The 19,212-nt window shown below is 48.3% G+C and overlaps 1 protein-coding gene across 5 annotated transcripts in view; it reads right to left on the bottom strand.

Moving 5' to 3' along the window:
* CDKAL1 (CDK5 regulatory subunit associated protein 1 like 1) overlaps window positions 1–19,212 on the bottom strand; it is a 653,278-nt gene that overhangs the window by 191,723 nt on the left and 442,343 nt on the right. For all 5 annotated transcript variants that reach the window (XM_007054896.4, XM_043540055.1, XM_043540053.1 and 2 more), the window contains one exon: window positions 4,474–4,619. In XM_007054896.4, the coding sequence (XP_007054958.3) occupies window positions 4,474–4,619 (146 nt within the window). The remainder of the gene's footprint in view (window positions 1–4,473; window positions 4,620–19,212) is intronic.

A 19,212-nucleotide genomic window follows, 5' to 3' on the forward strand; every position in this document is an offset into this window, starting at 1 on the left:
ATCTCTGCACCTTTTTATAAATGTAGCTAGTTTTCTTTCATATCATTGCCCCGAAGACTCTAATCACTGGGCAACTAAGATCCTCGTTTATTCTTCATAAAGTATTAGTCACCCTCTAACATTTTAATTCATTTTCCGTTATATTAATATTAATTCACTTAATTGCTTTTCACTCTACTGCTAAAAGATATATAAGTTTTGGCTACCTTTTGTAAGCAACTGTGATCAGTTCAGGTGCTCCAGCTAAGTCTCCAGATATTAATGGGGAAGTGAGGGTAGGGAGAAATAGGGCCGAAGAGGGCTGATGACAAGGTATTTTTAATGAGACATCTTTGACTTTGAAAGTTGCTTCCTCTTGGTCTGACAGCACAAATTTGTTGTTCTTCAGAGTATATTGCAAAAGTTATCTATATTTCTAAGTTTTGAGGGCTGGGGAAGAATCTGGAGTGGATGGGAGCAGGCAATCACATTAAAATAGTGACACAATCTCACGAGAACAAAAAAAGTTAATGAGAAATATTAAATCCATCTCTGAAAAGGTTGTTCCTTTGCTCCTTCTCAAGATTTAAGGCTGGAAGTTGTCAGCTTTAACTCTGAATTTTCCTTCTTTTATCAGTCAAGTTTTTGGTTTGAAATTCTCTTAGCTTGCATAGAGAAAGTGAGAGAGAAAGAGTCATTTATCTTTTCATTAACAACATAATCTCATCACACAGGAGAAACGTATTAGGGTGTAGCACAATTAAACTCAGTCAACAAACAAGAATTTCAAAAGAGAATCACCATTTTAAAGGTTCTTTCATCAATATATGATCATGTTGCTCGTTATTGAAGTAATTGCAAAATGTGACATTCAGATCTCGAATATTCTTTAACTAAAATATATTCCAATTATTTGCTTTTATTGCGAAAAGTAAATTTCAAGGGATTAAACTGAAAAAGTTTTTGACATAATTAAAGCAGACTTCCTCTATTTTTAGAGCTACAAACAACATCCTTCAAAAGTTTAATCCTAAAGGAATCAACATATTCTCATCTCCTTTATGCTGATGTTCAATTCTGTGAAACTGAAGCCACTTACAAATAAATTCTGTTTAAAGAGTAAGTCTGATAACTCTGTATTGACAGATGATCACTTCATAGCAGATACAGTAACAGTATGTCCTCCACAGCACTCATTTTCTGGATACTGTATTAAAGAAAATGTCTGTGTGCTAAGAGTTAAAGGAATGCATCTGAAAAGTATCAAGGTCGTATAAGACAGACATTTTTACAATGCATAAACTAGGAAATATGAGTTCTTTAATCCAGTTTCTCATGTCCATAGTATTTGTTTGTGGTTTCTTTTTATTGCAAACACTGCTGCAAAGCCTCATCCCAGGCTAACAGCAGTGTCATTCAGTTGAGTAGTTACAGACAGGACCAGATTTAGACAGATGCACGGAAGGCCTATGCCTGGTAGACCAACCTCTGGAATCACATGATGGCACCAGAGTATCAGCTTTCATTTTTGAAAAGAGTTTCTAGCATGCGAAGAAAACCTTGAAAACAAACTGTGAATAAACAATGCATGTCTGCCTGAGTCCCCAAATAGCCTGAAACAATAGCTCTGAGGGATGTGAACAGCTCCATTCATCTCAATGGAGTTTTAACACCAAAACCACTGCACTCTGTAGGACTACACCAACACCACCTCAGTAGAGGACTGTAGGTTTGGAAGGAGAAAAGTACTTCTGCATGCACCCAAGCAAATACTCCAACAGTACAGGGAGTTCCCCCTGCTGCCACTCCTGCCTCTCCAAAGGGAAGAGATGACTCATGGTGCTTCTCTTGGGTTGTGAAGAAGGTGGCCCCATGTTTCTTTCCCCTGGCTCTCTGAGAATGGAGGGGTTCCTTGGTCATTCTGTGCCTAGTGCCCCAGCATGAACAGATCAGGTACCACGTGGTTCACTTTCTCTCATTCCACTCCTATCGATTTCAGAATTTCTTTCTTTCTATTTGTCTGAGTTTTTTTCATCAAGGTATCTGAGTGCTAAATGGAATATCTCAAGTATTGGAGAATCTCCTTCACTGAGTCAACCTATGGTGTTATGGGTCCAATGTCATTCTAAGAGTAAATGCTTACTTGGCAGATGCCTGATTTTATGGAGCATGTGCCATTCTGAATCTACTGGCTGGGCCCTGTGCTAGTGTTTGCAGTAAGTGGGTTCAAACTTTACAGCTGTGGTTGATCTGTTTTGTGACATGGAAGAGGGCCATCACTCCTTCCTTATACTGCTAAAATACTTCAGCACACACATAGTTAATACCAGCTATTCGAGGTATAGACTCTGGAGAAGTCTGTGGCAATGTTATGTCTCAGCAATTCTTGCTTTGAGAAATCTGTATGGGAATGTCTACATGGCAACGTCATAGCTGGCTGCTACCAGGAGAGAAAAGACTACAAATAAAGACCACATGCTCTTGAGCACAAAAGAAAAACCAAATGAGTTTAACAGATGTGCACATGTTCAAATATCCAAAATATCTGTGTCTTGCATAGCTACCTCACTCTGCTGCCAGGTGTTGCAAAGAATTTTCCATCATGCTAAATGGAGACTGTTCCCTAATAGGAACCACTAGATAATCTGTTAGATTTCTAATAAAATATTATTTTTACTGTTTTTTTAAATTAAGACATCAAATCAATTACTTTTTTTAAACTAAATTTACTACATAAGTAATAATAGTTTGTGGAAAATGACTTATGTCATAGATATGAGCAGCTGCTATGAATTTGGATATTAAGTAATTCACTCTTTTTTGTGTGCAAGGGCTGCATGTTTTTAAAAAATTTTCATATGCTCCAATATGTGCCAGCTCTACTAGGTTATCTGAAATCCAGTTGCTGTTATGATAATAGCTGCCAAGTTTCAAACTACTGAAGAGAATAATGCATCAGCTTCAAGTCAGTTCAGATATAAATTGACATAGTTCCTAGCTAAGATATGTGCCAACATAACCTCTTAATTAAAAAAACAACAACAACAAAGGCATTACCATCCATTGTTTGAAAAAAATCAAACTTCTCAGAACGAGTAAATATAATGATGATGATGATAATAAAAAATAATGGATGCAACCTTTGCTCTTGCAAGTAACCCCACTGCAATCAATTTCCCTGAGCGCATAAGAATATCCACTCACCTCAGTAAAGTTTGCAGGAGAAGGTCCTTCCATTTTTTAATAGTTACTCTTTGTTATGCCTCCCACCTGCCATGCAGTTTTTCGCATTTCATGCTTTATGTAGTTAAACCACTGTATTTTACAGTGATTGGATAAGAAAAATTGACACTCTAAATTAAGTGTGTACAAAGGAGTGAAATCCCAGACCCAGGGTGTAAAGTGAAGAACCTTTACTCATTCAAAAACAAAACGACAAACTACACCCAAGCTAAGTCAAACACAAACTAACACACAAATACCCATATTTGATAGATAGATAGAAAGCCAAAGAAAGAAAGTGAGAAATAATTCTTTCAGATTTCTATGAGTTTTCTCAAAAAGAATAGGAGTACTTGTGGCACCTTAGAGACTAACACATTTATCAGAGCATAAGCTTTCGTGGGCTAATAAATTTGTTAGTCTCTAAGGTGCCACAAGTACTCTTGTTCTTTTTGCAGATACAGACTAACACAGATGCTTCTCTGAAACCTATGAGTTTTCTGTCATTCCACATGGGAATATTAATTCAAAATAGGCCAAGAAGTTACAAAGTAATTGTAAGTAAGATATTTTTAGTACTTGATGTCATAGATAAAAAAACCCAACAACTAAAAAACCCCAACTTAGTTAATCAAATGCTAAACGTACTATTACTGGCTGTTAAAAATGTTTTCCTGCTTAACATAACATCATTTGTCTTTTTGTTAGGGAAAATACAACATGTTTAGACACACTTTTACTTATGTCAACATATATTCTGTCCTTATAGGAAAAAAGTCTTTCCATAAATCGTTGCAATTCTTTAAAGCCAACTCAGGGGATTAACATACAAAAGTAAATTTATTCCAGTTAGAAAACATAAAATACTACTTAGTAAAAAAAATGTCAATTTATGTTATCATGAGTTGGACCATCTCCAGTATGCAGATTATACAATGCCGAAAAGCCACATTAAAGTTAAAGACTTCAGCAAAGTGAACTTCAAGCAACCTATATATAGTAGTTTAGGCACAAAAATTATCTAAAATTCTATTATTTGAAAAAGATTAGGAATCTATTGACAAATTAAAAGCATGTCACGCAGAGATGGACAGTATTTATGAAACTCAGGCAAATGAGCAAATGACATCAAGAAGTTTACAGAAAACTCAGACTTTGAAAGCTTTTTCATACCTTAGTTATGAGGTTGCAAGTAACTGCATTTTCAGCCACATGTTCTTAACATTGCAAAAAAAAGAACAGTGGTATTTTCTTGAGTATTAACAGACTTACTTTTCTTTAAGGAAATCCACTACCCGTTTGAAGTCTTCCACACAGTATTCTCTTTTCATGTCCATGAGTATGCTGTCAGAAGCAGATTGGACTGGTATGTGAAGAAAAGCATATACTCTTGGATGATTGAGAATCTTTGCCATTTCCTAAAAAGTAGTCAGAAGAAAATATGTTTAGCCAATCGTTAAAACAATGCACAGAAATCCCATAAAAATCACACATGCTAATGAGGGTCAGTAATGGGGCTTCTGATGCCCAAATAAAACTCAATTTTATTGCCTATCCATGAGTCAGCAAGGACAGGAGGAGAGGTTAGCAAGGATTTTTAAGCAATAAGATGAAAAATTTAGGATTATACTTCACTTCAAATAGAATGTATCAAGAGAGTGTTGTCCTCTAACTAGTATAGTTTGGTAGAGACATGAATATAATTTAAAAGCAAACACTGGAAGCACAGAATTCTAGAACTCTGACTTAGTCTGATTAAAATCTTTAGCAGTGCTCTCAGAGAGCGCCTGTTTTGATTTTCATGAGGGAGCAATGAATAGTCTTTTTCTGTGGGAGACAAACCAGCCCACACACATTTGCATCTAAGTGCATCCTCTTTAGTTTCTATTTTGAGCATCTTTAAGATTGGCCATTTGCTAATTAAGGAAGAGCCAATGAGTTGCAGACTTGCTCCTCTACTATGTAGCAGATTTCAGCCTGTAATTCAAGTGCAAAAAGAAACTGGAAATTAAAAGGTGACAGTTTCAAAAGGAAATACATTTATTGAGTACTTTGAAGCACAAGGGTGGGCTTGAAGAGTGATGGAAGATGTAATGGGATGAGCAGAGGACGTGACCGTGGGGAAACAGGATGGGGGCCTGTTAGCCTCTAAGGTGCCACAAGTACTCCTCGTTCTTTTTTTTAGGATGGGCGCCATGTAGGGTCGTGGTTGGAATGTAATGGAGAGCATATGGGAAGATGAATGATTTAACTGCTTATTTCCTTGCTTTTTACAGCCTGCATTGGCAGAATATGCAATCTAAGTTAAAGTTTTTGGCTGCCCAAGTTGATGTGCCTTAAAGGGGTCTGATTTTTAGAAAGTGCTAAGCTAACCCCCCTCACCATCCTCCAAAAACAGACATATTTAATGTGTCACAAATTGGGCACTCAAGAACTGAAATACCCCAAAACTCACTAGTTACTTTTGGAAATCTTGGCCTAAAAACAGTGTATAAATGAAGGAGAGAAGTAGTTATATTCTTTGGTGAAAACATCTTGACTACCTTAACTAGATAAACCAAATTTAAAACATTACATTAGTACAAATATTAATAAATACACAAATAATGCAATTTATGCACAACAAGGTATACACAGCTAAACCAAGCTAACAGATTAACTCAAGGTACATCAAGCGCATTCACTGATGGCAGAAAAGTGCCACAGTGGACCTGTATTTTTTTGAAACATTTCTGGAAAAAAAAAAAAAAAAAAGAATCTTTTATCTAAACTTTAGGTATTCAAATAACATAAAACTTGCATCCAACCCTCCCACCCCAACACACAAAGTTTTGCCAAATAAAATCACTCCCAATTTTGCCAAATAAAATGACTCCCAGTTTTGCCAATCTCTCCTTACCTCTTCCCCACAAACTTTGGGGATTTCCATAAAAACATTTGCTATGAACCACCCCAGTTTTCAAAACCAAATACCTTATTTTGCCCATCACTAATAAAATTATTAGTTTTCCTTTATCAAATAAGGGAAACAAGGCAAGAGCTCCAGTATGAGTGATTAACTGAATACTGTTCCAGTATAGAATTCCTTTGCACAGCAGACTCTTCCTCTTTAGCCAGCTCTACTCCTAATTCAAAACAGTTTACTCTGAATTATCCTTCAAAACTATACTGCATTTATGATACAAGTAAGTAAGGAATAAGGAGTAAGGCAGAAATCACTAATTTGCCTCAGCATTTTTTGAAGCTTTCTTAAAATGTGTCCCTGTCCAGTTTTTAAATCAACCAATCAATCCCCTCACACACAGCTAGTGACATTCGTTAGCTTTGTTTTGCTATTCTCCTATTCAGCTTCCTTTGTACAATACTTCCTTAGAAGTTTTCAAGGTCAGGCTTGACAAAGCCCTGGCTGGGATGATTTAGTTGGGGATTGGTCCTGCTTTGAGCAGGGGGTTGGACTAGATGACCTCCTGAGGTCCCTTCCAACCCTGATATTCTATGATTCTATGAATACTTGCATCTTTTTGTGCTGACCACTGAATAAAATAAAAAAAATAAGGATTTAAGCTCCCACTTATATTCTCTAGCTCTCACATATAAAAGAAAACATTTTTCATCTAGTTGTTCTAAGGCTCAGTGTAAGGCTCTTATATTTGACTCGATTCTTCTTTGTAAATTATTTAATTGTTATTTTATATTTCCAGTATGATACCACCCATAGACCCCAATCAAAATTCGGGCCTTACTGTGTTAAGCAATATATAAGGGTAGACTTGGTCCTTTGTGTTCCCTCTTTAACTCATCCATTTCTGAAGTTATCTTTTCTTTGCCCCCATCCCCCTTTTTTTGGCATAGTGCCTGCTTCTCTTTGAGACACAGAGCCCAGCTTTATATCAAATGCTGTTTTTAACTTTTGAATAGCTTGAGAGGTTCTATAAAAATAAATAAATGAATAAATATTAAAAGAATAGGAGGTGTAACTTCATTTGGTAAGGTTATACTGAATACTGGACAGTATAGAAGACTACACTGCAGTGTTGCCAACTCTTATGATTTTATCACGAGTTGCTCAATATTTATTGTGTTTCTTACTGCTCCTGGAGTCCTGTGATTACAAGAGAAACTCAGCTTGCTTGCTTGCTTTTTTAAAGAAAGATTCCAGCTGTCATGATTGCAGAGAAAAGTATGAAAATGTGAACTTCAAAGGCTCCAAAACTAGAAGACATCTTTTCTGCAATGACTACTCCAAACAAGAATAACCTAATAACTATTAACTCACAGTAACTTGCAGCATATCAATGCAATTTGCATTTGACCTACTGCAGTACAGTGTACTAACAGGAAACTTAACTCTGTTCATTATAAGAGAGGAAGACTTAACATGAAATACATTCAGCAGCTATATTAAAAAAGTCCCTGGTCAAAACTGCTTGTTTCAATTAGCTTTCATGGAAACCACACAGGGGCTTCTATGATCCTTGCAATCAGAGTTGCAGATTTGTATCAGGAACAAGAACATGACTTTGTTCAGTTAATAAACTCGTTTTGCTCAATTCTGTGCCAATATGTCAGAGGATTCCCAGCTTTAATTAACTGAACTGCTCCTCAACTGTCATTATGGGCCCCTGAATTTTCACAGAAAGAACCACAAGTGTAAGATCAAGAAGCCAAAAAATCCTGAGGGAATGCATGAGATGGTCACCTATGTGTTGATAAATGTCACTGACATTTTCACAGTACTGGTTTATATTTGGAAAAGACACAGGGGGGTCTCAATATCAAACCAAATGTATCTTTCAAAAAGCTAATTTTGTGTGTGTGTGTATGTGTGTGTCTGAGAGAGAGAGAGAGAAATGTGTGTGAGAGACAGATGTACATATTCTATACACAAAGAAGGCCAGGTTCAGAGCAGGCATACAAATTGCACGTCATATGGATTCGCTATGAGGAGAGCAGACAGTGATACTATAGTGTCAGATACTGCAATCCCATGAAGTATTCTTAGTGTCCATTGTTTTAAATGAATGGTTTATGTGTAATTGTTCTACTCCATGAGAGAGGGCTACCACAGCTCCTCCAGGAACTAAAAACAGTGGATGGTGATTAAGACAAACCAGCCAGGCTGTAACCCTCTTCCTCTCCCTGCACCCCTCCTCCCACAAAAGGTATCAGTGGATTCTCTGTTCAAACTGGATTCTCCAGAGACCAACAGACAAAGAATGGACTTTTGAATAAATAGCACAAGCTTACACTGATTCGGGGTTTTCATTTTGCATCTAAGACAGATAAATTACAACCGGTGGAAAACCCAGCTGTGGGTTCTGAAAAACTAAAACCTACCAGAGCCATAGGCGGAAGCTGGGAGTGATCTCCAGTAACCTTTAAAGTGTGCGTTCAAGTTCTTCGATTGTTTTAATGTATTCTCTGTAATGCTTTTACCTTAATAAATGAATGAATGAATGAATGAATGAATGTATGTGCTGGTTTAGAAAGAGCTGTGTGGTAACTTGTAACTGCATCCATACACTGGTCATAGTGTATTGATGCAGTTTCCTCTGGGGCCATCCACCACAGGGTTAACTTTCAATGTTGAAAGGTTTTAAGGAGTCCTGTGCAAATTGTTTGAAATATGTTTCTTGAAAGGGTTTATTAATTCTCATAAAAATCAAAGACTTCCAGCTTTAATATCCAAAGCTCCATGGTATCTAACTAGTAAAGACAGACATGATTTCCTCAAGGTTTTGACTCCAGGTATGGAAAGTAATCTGATTTAAAAGTATTATTCCCCATGCTATTCTATTTCACTAGCTATCAAGAAAAATGAGCTATCAGAAATGGTGATAAGATAAAAGGACTTGACTTTGATTTTGGAGTGAGTGTTGTCCCATCAAACAGCATATAGGTAAAATATTATTTGTGTCTTGCAAACAGGCATACGAGCTACATTGTTTTACTGATGAGACAAACTAATGATGAGTTTTAGGTAGTGGTACCAATCTGCGTATGTGATTATCTTTCTAAAAGCTGTGCAAGTATAATGCATTTGTATCCACTTTAAATGGAACAATGATTGCAGCCTGCAATATTAAATCACTGAATAGCCTATAGCTGAGCCAGCGAAGTCAAAATGCTAAATTCCAATTTAGGCTTTCAGACTGCTCATTAACCACTATATATATAAAGGTGAATGTCTGATTTCCTGGGTCTGTCTGTCTTCTTACTGCACTACTAAATGTTTACACACTCTCCAGAGACAGTTAGACTGTGCCCTTCCCTGTTTTTCAGTGATCTGCACAAAACTCAGAGAGACAAAAAAGAAAGCAAGTGAAAAAAAGAGATCATATCCAAAGAAAATACCAACAACACTGTTGGGCTTGCTTATACATCAGTTTCAGATGTCAAATCTTCCCTGATATTGTGATTTCCCATAACAGAAGTCATAACTCTTAACTTCAGTGCATTTAAAAAACAATTGTGGACTTAACAGGTAAAAGAGAAATACTGGCCAGTCAGGCATTTCTCCGGGTATGCCTACACAGCAACTGAGAGCGTGCTTCTCAGCGCAGGTAGGCAGATATGCGCTAGCTCTGCTCATGCGGGTGTGCTAAAAATAGCAGTGTGGCTATGGATGGAGGGACTAGCTATCTGAGTACAAACCTGCCCAACCCCCTGAGTACGTACTCAAGTGTCTAGTCTGAGCCACTGCCCATGCTGGCATGGCCATACTGCTATTTTTAGAGTGCTAGCCCAAACAGAGCAAGTGCGTGTCTATCTGCACTGGGAAGCATCCTCTCAGAAGCTATGTTTACACAGCAGCTATGTCACTTGTCTTATAAGTGCCACTAGTGCTACTTCCTTAATTTGTCCATTAAGATAGGAAACCGGGAGTCTGCAGTTGTCCATAAGGAGCTGGAACAGATGCACAAAAAGAATGTTTTGTTTGATTACTTAAAAAACCTGGATGTCAGGTTTCAAAGCCTATATGAGCTCACCTGTTACTTGAAATTGCTGCCTCAAAACTTCAAGATAAACAAGATTTCCCAGTCTTATCAAGTCTCATCTTTCATGTACTTAAAACTCAACCAGGTACTTTACAATACAGGCTTTATTCAAATACAGCTTTGCATTGAACAGTCATACTTAGCTAATCCTTACAGATATTCCCACAGCACACACTGAATACAAAATATTAGATTTCATCACTTATTAAAACTATTAGCTAGTAGCCCAGAGACGATGTAAAAGGACACCATGGACTAACAGAGTTCTACTTCACAGCATCTCTACATCTGTTTCCTGTTTATATTTTCACACAGCATTTTGCATTACTAGATTTAGTTGTATATTTCTGCCAGTAAAAAAAAAAAAAAAGTAATATACAACTTATTTGATTCCTATCCGGACGTAGTAAAGGAACCACATTTGGAAACTTCTGTCTTTAATCATAAAAGAAACAGCTGACTGCCAATTTTCCCTCTAGTGTGGCATCTACTAATAACTGCTGTGACAGGGCTGGGCCAGATGGCTACAGGAGAGTGATCCTATTGGGATCCGGGCTTTGCCCACCCACTGCTAAAGGATCTCCCCCCGGCCTAAGAGGGGGATCCACAGGACCTGGACACCAAATAAATACGGGGGACAACTAATGAAATAACAGGGACAGGAGTGTGGTCAAAGGGTCAAAAGAAGGGAACCATATGGGGACACCTAGCAGAGAACCCCGGACAGCGCCCACGGCTCCTCAAAGGCGTCAAGGGAGTCAGTGGACGCCGCCCAGAAGAACTCTGCCCGGATACGTGAACGGACCGAGGATTGGAAATAGGCCCCACAGTCACAGGAGACTCCATCAGCCAACCTCCTCACTCTGGTTTTATAGACGGCCATTTTAGCTAGGGCCAGGAGGAGGCTGACCAGGAGATCCTGTAACTTTGTGGGGCCGCGGATAGGGAATGCATAAATAAGAAGGTGAGGGGAAAAGTGCAACCAAAAACGTAATAAAATATTGGTGAGGAGCCGGAATAGGGGCTGCAGCTTGGCACACTCCAAATATGTGTGTGCCAGGGTTTCCCTCACGCCGCAAAAGGGGCAGGTATCCGGGATAGGGGTGAACCGCGCCAAGTACACGCCCGTGCTCACGGCTCCGTGAAGGAGCCGCCAACTGATATCCCCAGTGGGCCTCGGGACCAAGGTGGAATATAGGCTGGCCCACTGGGGGCTCCTCACCCTCCAAAGGTGGCAGGAGGTCCCGCCATTTTGTATCAGGGCAGGACACGAGGGTGAGGGTGTCAAGGGTGTGGAGCATGAGCATGTATAGATGTCTCCTTGGCGCAGTCTGGAAGCAGACCGGCTGCAGCTCGTGCAGCCGGCTCACGGTGAAGGGGTGGGGGGTCGGATGGCTCCACAGGGCAGCGGCCCAATGAAAAGGTCCGGCGGGCCTGGGTGGAGGGTGGGCAGGGCGCACCCTCGTGTAGGACCTGGTCGAGGTAAACTTGAGCAGCGGGCAGCAAAGCAGCCTTCACCTACTGAAGTACGCGCCGGGGAGTACGAGGTCTGGAGAGCCCCATGAGCTGAGCGAGCGGTAGGGGATCCAGCCACTCTCCCCAGTTGTAGTCCAGAAGGTCTCTGACTCTTATGACTTCTGCCAGGACCAACCTCTGGTGCACCGAGGGAGACTCCGCAACCTGCACGCGAAGCTGGGGGTTGTGTAGCAGGGGCTCCGCGAGGAGATCTGCCCCCTCGGTGGCCGCCATGGACCTGGTCATTGAAAGCAGTTTCCAAGTCTGGAGGAGGTCCTGGTAGAAGACCGGCAGCCCAGAGAGGTCTTGTGGAAGACCTCTTGGATGGAGATAAAGGAGCTGCCGTCGTATCGGAGCCCTTGGAAGCAGTGCAGGAAGGCATGCGCCAGTATGCTCCATGCCGGACTACCTGCACCATAAAGGAGCCTCTGCAGGGCCTGGAGGCGGAAGACATGGACCTGAGTGTGCACACACTTCAGGCCCTGCCCTCCCTCCTCCAGGGGTAGATGGAGAACCCCTGCAGGGACCCAGTGCAGTCCTGACCAAAAGAACTCCAGAATCGATGTCTGGAGGTTGGCCAGGAAACCCGGGGCCAGGACCAGGGTGTTGAGCCGGTACCAGAGCATGGACAGGACTAGTCGATTAAGCACCAGCGCTCTCCCTCAAAGGGAGAGACACCGGAGTAGTCCTGTCCATTTCCGGAGCCGCTCTATCACCCCGCCCTCTAAATTGTGCCAGTTCTCCGGCGGAGAGGGATGCGTGGCAGAAAGGTAAATGCCGAGATAGAGCAGCGGACCCACGCTCCACCGGATGGTTTGAAGCGCGGGTGGGAGGGAGCTCGCCTGCCAGCCGTCCCCGACCACCAGGCCAGAGCTCTTGACCCAGTTGACCCAGGCGGAGGAGGCTGCCGAATAGATGGCCTGGCAGGCCTTTACCCACGCCAAGTCGCCCGGGTCCTGGACCACGTCATCGGAGTACGCCGACAGGACCAGCCACAGCGCAGGCTCCCGCAGCACCAACCCCGACAACCTCCTGCAGAGGAGACAGAGGAAGGGCTCGATCGCCAGAGGAGACAGCTGGCCTGAGAGGGGGCACCCCTGCCGTACTCCTCGCCTGAAGCTGACCGATTCGGTCAGGGTCCAGTTGAGCCTGGCCAGACACTCTGCGGAGGCGTACAGCACCCGGAGAAAACAGACAAACTGGGGTCTGAAGCCAAACGCTTGCAGTGTGCTTAGGAGATACCCGTGGGTCCACCCTGTCGAACGCCTTCTCCTGATCCAAGGACAGGAGGGCGAACGACATACCATCCCTACACCCGAGTTCCAAAAGGTCCCGGACCAGATATAGGTTGTCAAAGATGCTGTGGCCCGGGACAGCGTAGGTCTGGTCTGGGTGGACCACGTCCGCCAGCACAGACCCTAGCCACAGCGAGATTGCTTTTGCCACGACTTTGTAGTCCGTGCTGAGGAGACGGGATGCCAATTTCGTAAATCGCGGAGGTCCCTTCTTCGGCAATAAGGTGAGCACAGCTCGCCTGCACGGAAGAGGGAGGACCCCGCTCTGCAAAGACTTGGCCCAGACAGTGACTAGGTCTGGGCCGAGGATGTCCCAGAACACGCAGTAGAACTCCATGGTCAGCCCGTCCATGCAGGGAGATTTATTGGTGGGCATGCGACTGAGGGCTTCCGAGAACTCGGCTAGAGTGAGAGGCAGCTCTAGCCGGTCTCGGTCGCCCGTGCTGACCGTAGAGCACTCTGCAAGCATTAGTATCGGTCGGATCCGGGGAGAAAGGGTTTGCATAGAAGGCTCTCCCCTCCCACACATCTCCACCGGATCCGTGACGGGGGTGCCGTCTTCTGCCAGAAGGCAGGTGACATGTTCTTGGCCCCCCTCCTTTTGTCCAGGGCACAGAAGAAGTGGGAGCCACGATCCATCTCCCGAAGGAGATGGATGCGGGATCGAACAAAGGCACCCTAGGCCCGATGGTCCTCGAGGGCCCGGAGCTCCTCCCGCTTTTCCCAGCATGCTCCGCAGAGGGGCGGATCCTCGGGGCTGGCGGACAGACGGCTCTCCAGCTCTAAGACCTCCCATTCCAACTGCTCTATCCCCGCATCCCTCCGTCGGCCAGTGCCCCGAGTGTAGTCATGGCAGAAGAGCTTGGCGCGCACCTTCCCTAGATCCCAGCACCGCTGCACCAAGGGAAAGGCAAGCCGCTGCCCTTGCCAGGCCAGCCAGAACTCCCGGAAGGACGTCACAAAGCCCACATCCTCCAACAAGCTGTTGTTGAAATGCCAATAGGCCGGCCCCGGCCTCTCCGCGTAGAGGGAGGCCGTCACGGTGGCTAAATGATGGTCAGAAAATGGGGCCGGCCGGATGCTGGAGGAGTGGGCTCGTGAAAGGTGGAAGCATGATAAATAAATGTGGTCCAACCGGGAGTGGCACGACCGATGGTCCTCCACCCGGACAAAGGTGAACGTGGAAATGTCAACTGGGTGGTGGTCGCGCCAGGGAGTGGTGTTCGACGTCCACCAGGGAGTGGTGTTCTACTATCTCCTGTAGGACGTCTGCGGAGGCCGGGCACTGCTCGGTCCCCGAGCGATCCCGCTTCTCGAGGGTGGTGTTAAAGTCTCCGCCCAGGACCAGGCACTCGTGAGGATCCACGGTGCCGAGGAAGGCGGACGCCTGCTGATAGAATTGCAGCCGCTCCGGGCCTGATGTCGGGGCATAGACGTTAACGAGGTTGACCATGAGCCCCTCCATACGGACCTGGAGGTGCAGCAGGCGGCCCGGCACAGACTCGGCGACCCCCAGCTCCTCGGGCCGTAGGTCGGAGGAGAACAGGGTTGCCACTCCAGCCATACGAACTGTGAGATGGCTAAAGTAGACCCTGTCCCCTGAGTCCAGCTGCCAACTGTCTTCGGCGGCCAGATCCATATGGGTCTCCTGCAGGAAGACCACAGAGTACCCCCATCCCGAAGGAAGGAGAGCGCCTGGTACCTGCGGAGACCCATCCTACAGCCTCAGGTGTTCAATGTTGCGATGGTGAGAGGTGCCATAAGGAGGGCTGGGGGGGATCCTCACTGGCAGGGACGCTCGCGGCTCCCAACGGGCCGCGCAAAAGTCTGTGACCTACCCCGCAGGTGAGTAAGGAGTCAAGGAAGAGGCGGACCCACTGGTAGGCCACGGCGGCCTGCTTCCCAGTCCTTTTACCCTCCCCTATGAGGGCCCTCATGGCCCGGAGGATTTGATGGAAATCCCGCCATTGCTGGAGAGCGAGCTGCACCTTGTTATGGGAGCCACGGACCTCCTCAAGGAACTCCGGCAGCTCCTCTCGCAGCGTGGGGGGCCGGGGTCACTAGCCCCCGGCTTTCCTCCGGAGGGACCACTGACACAGCCCCGTGGCCCACCGAGACAGGCAGGCAAGGGGCGGACCCCCGACATGGTGCCCGATGGGCTGGCGCCACGCGACCCCCTTCAAACCCCAGCTCAATTGGGGGCGGCGGAGGGAAGATAGCAGCCCCTGGTGAGTCGGGGATGTGAGGAGAGTGAGGAGATGACGGCCCAAGGGGCGGCAATGGTATCTCGGGAAGTGGAGGGGACAGGGTCGGGGTTGGCATCAGGGGCAGGCCAGGGATCTAGAGTAGGAGCAGGGCAGGGATCAGGAGCAGAATCAGGGAGATGGGCAAAGACAGGATCCTGGGCCCCAGTAGCTAGGCTGCTGGGAAATGGCCCCTCTCAGTCAAGCTCAGGAATCTGGGGGGTGGGAAGGGGGCCCTCCGTGATGCCGGGCTCTGGCTCCGTGGCCGGCGTAGTAGCCACAGCATTGAAAGGTGGACAGCCTTCAGTGGGGTCTCCGCCCGGGAAAGAGGTCAGTTGTCCCACGCCTACGAGGGACATCCCATAGGGCTCGGGTCCCAGCCGCATGGCACCGGCCGTCGCCTCAGTAGGCTCGGCGGCCGTCAGCAGGGTGCCACCAGCGGCCGGGCAGATGGAGGAGCCCAGGGAACCCTCGGAGGCGGCAGCGGAAACAGCGGTTAGGGAGAGGGAGCATGGAGAAAGGGGGGGCCAGGGTGAGATCACTCAGATCGAGGCCCACTGGTAGAGGGTCCTCCTCCCCCTGGGTGATCGGGGTCAGACCCAGGGCCTCGATCTCCTCATAGATGGAAGGGAGCTCTCCCTTCCACCACCCTGGAGTTCTCCTCGCCAGTGCCCGAAGTGACGCTCACCTCGGGGCTCACAGGGGCTCCAGATGGTAACAGGGCAGGAGGGGCTCCATTGGGGGCCTTGGAAGGAAGGGACTCCAATGGAGGGGTGGTACTGCCCTCCCGTGCTGCCACGTCTTCCCCAGCTGGTACCGGGGCATAGCATGCGCCCGCGGGCAAGGCAGAGGGCTTGGCATCGGTGCCCCCCTTTCTTGTCTTCCGGGGGGCTTCCGCATCGGTGGAAAGGAGCGGAGCTCGAGTCTTCCACTTGCCCCGCTTCCCCTGGACTAGGGCCCAGCCCTCAATGGCATCATCTCGGGGCTGGCTAACAGGGGTCGGGTCGGGGGGCAGGGGCGATGGCTCAGGAACTGTGGGAGACAGCGGTGGGGTGGCATGAGGGAGGGAAGATTCCCCCTGGGGCAGGCCCTCTCCCATGCTTGGCGGTATCCCTGCCGTACTCTCCTCTTGGGGCCCCGCTGGATTGCAGGCAGCAGAGGCGGGGCTCTCCCGCTCGTCTGGGCGCGCTGGGGGAAGTACCCCTTGGGCCCGAGCGGGAGCACTGATGGACTGAGGAGGAGGAGGGGTGGCTCCGGGTGCCGGGCAGCTAGGGGCACCGGCGATGATGGGGCCGGCACCCTGCCAGGGCTCGGGGGTCCCAGATGCCCCCCCTTGCCGGGCCAGGGGGCAGTCCCTCCGGACGTGCCCCATCGCCTGGCAGAGGTAGCACCGGGCCTCCCCTGTGGAATAATGCACCCGGTAATGGGCCCCCTGGTAGGGGACCAGGAAGGACCCCTCGAGCGCCTCTCCGTCATGCGCCACTGGCGGCAGTTGAAGCTGCACTTGCCGGCGGAACAAGAGGACGTGACGGAGGGCAGGGTCTTTGCAGCCCAACGGGAGAGGGCTGATGACAAAGATGGGTTTCCCAGGGTGGAGAGGGTGGGTAACAGGGCGGCATTGGGAAGAAAGGAAGGGACAGAGGTCAGGACCAGGCAGACGCCCAGGTCCTCTAGCAACTCTAGGGGGACGAACACCCCCCCACTGCCAGGCCCTTCTCCACCACCTCCTGGGCGGCGGCCTCCGATGCTAAGAAGACGACGACCTCGCCATACATTTTGGAGGCCGCCACAATGGCCGTGGGCCCCACCACCCTTGCCAACACCCGCACGTACGTCTCCACGTGGCGTGAGGTGGGCACCAGGAGGCAACGGACGCCGTGCTTCCTGGTCATGGTGGAGAGGGGCCCCAGCCGCTTTAGATGGTAGCGGAGGTGGTGGGCGGGAGAGATGATGTAGCGGAAGGCGGCGGGGCTGCCGCCACCTGGGCATACACCCTGGGGGCCGGGGGAAGGACACCCGCAGAGCTTGTGGAGGGAACAGCGGGGAGGGACTCTGCAGCCAGTGGTGGGGCCGCGGCAGTGCGGGCAGCCCCTGCCATGGAGGGCCTGGTCTTTTTAGCAGGGCCTTTCCCCTTCTTCTTACCCTGGCCCTTCCCGCCGGCTGGGGAGGCTCCCCCGGAATCTGAGGAGATGAGGAACGTGGCAGCAGCGGAGGTCACCCCGGTGCCTGCCGCTGCTGGCGCCCCAACGTGGGTGGTGGCAGGTGGTTTGGCAGCGGCAGCGGAGGTAGAGGCTTGGGGGGGTGCTAGAGATGGGGGGAGGGGCTGGGGCTGCTGGAGGGGCCCTACCTGTCTTGTCCCCCACCATCATGAGCAGGGAGGGAAGGAGAGACACCAGAAGGAGGAGGGGAAAGGGGAAGCAAGTCAACCACTCCTCCCCACTAGGCTGTAGGCAGGGGAGAAAGACGCCAAAAGGGGTGGGCTGGAAGGGGAGACAAAACAGGGGTTAGGGGTCAGTTGCCGACCCGGGGTAGAATTCCGGCTCCTCTAGCTGCACTGGGGAGGGGGGGGATACAACAGCACTGGGGGTGCAGTGAAAAGGGTTTAAACTAAAATGGGGAGTGGCACAAGCGCATGGGAGGGGGCATGGGTACATGGAGCAAGGGGCTAAGCGGGCTGGAGTTAGGGCAGGGAAACCAAGGGGCTAGCTTCAGAGGCTGGGGCGGGGCAAACAAACAACGGCTGCAGAGGGAAATGGGCGGGGCAGGCAAACAAACCAAACTAGTAAGGAGGGCTGGGGCAAAAGGGGGGGCAAAGGACTGTAAGGGGCAAATGGGCAGGTAGCAAGGGGCAAAGCTGTGAGGTGGGCAGTCCCGGGGGTGGGGGTGGGGCGGCGGCATGTGTGCCCACGTGTGCTTGCACAAAGTCAGTTTGGGCTGGCTGCTGCTTCTGGCCCAAATGGTGGGAATAGAGCATGGCAAGCGAAGCAAGCAGCTGAGTCCAGAGGCAAGAGCTGAGGCAGATGGTAAACGGCCAGTGGGGGTGGTGGAGGGGGCAGCGGTGGTGGTAGTGGTGGGGGTTGGGGGGACACAGATGGATCAGGGGGCAGCTCCGCACCACACCCCCTGTGTCCCCACAAACACAGTCAAGACCCCCACCACAAGAGCACAGTTTGAAAGTTACTCAATTCCAAAGGCCCCCTCCATGGTGGTCTGCAAAGTCTCCCAGTGCTCCCGCACTAGTAGATGGTCCTCTTCTTCCCCTCCTCGGGGCTTCAGCAGCTCCAGGCAGCAGACTCCGCAGCAGCACCTCCAGGAACTCCAGGTGGTGGCCCGGGTCGGCAGAAAGGACCCCTCTCAGGTGGTGGTGGTGGTGTCCACAGCAGCAATGGCTGGGGTTCCTCCCCTCCCCCCCTCTGGGGAGTGGGGTAGCAAGCCCCCCCCCCAAGGGGCTGCAGTTGGAGCAGTAGCAGCACCCAAGGGTGGGGGTCCAGCAGCCGGGCAACAACCAGGTAGCAGAGAAGGGGGTGGGGGTGTGAGTCTGGCCCAGCCATGGGAGTGGCTGGAGCAGCAGTAGCAGCAGGGAGAGCCCAGGGCCTAACAGCAGCAGTATCAGCAGCAGGAGCAGCAGCTCTCTCCCTCCAGGCCAGATGGCTACAGGAGAGTGATCCTACTGGGATCCGGGAAGTGGGTGGGCAAAGCCCGTCCACTGCTAAAGGATTCCCCGCCAGCCTAAGAGGGGATCCACAGGACCTGGACACCAAATAAATACGGGGGACAACTAATGAAATAACAGGGACAGGAGTGTGGTCAAAGGGTCAAACAAAGGGAACCAGACGGGGACACCGAGCAGAGAACCCCGGACAGTACCCATGACTCCTCAAAGGTATCAAAGGAGTCAGTGGACGCCGCCCAGAGGAACTCTGCCCGGATACGTGAACGGACCGAGGATCGGAAATAGGC

Source organism: Chelonia mydas, chromosome 2 (genome assembly GCF_015237465.2).
Source record: "Chelonia mydas isolate rCheMyd1 chromosome 2, rCheMyd1.pri.v2, whole genome shotgun sequence".
NCBI classification, from domain to species: Eukaryota; Metazoa; Chordata; order Testudines; family Cheloniidae; genus Chelonia; species Chelonia mydas.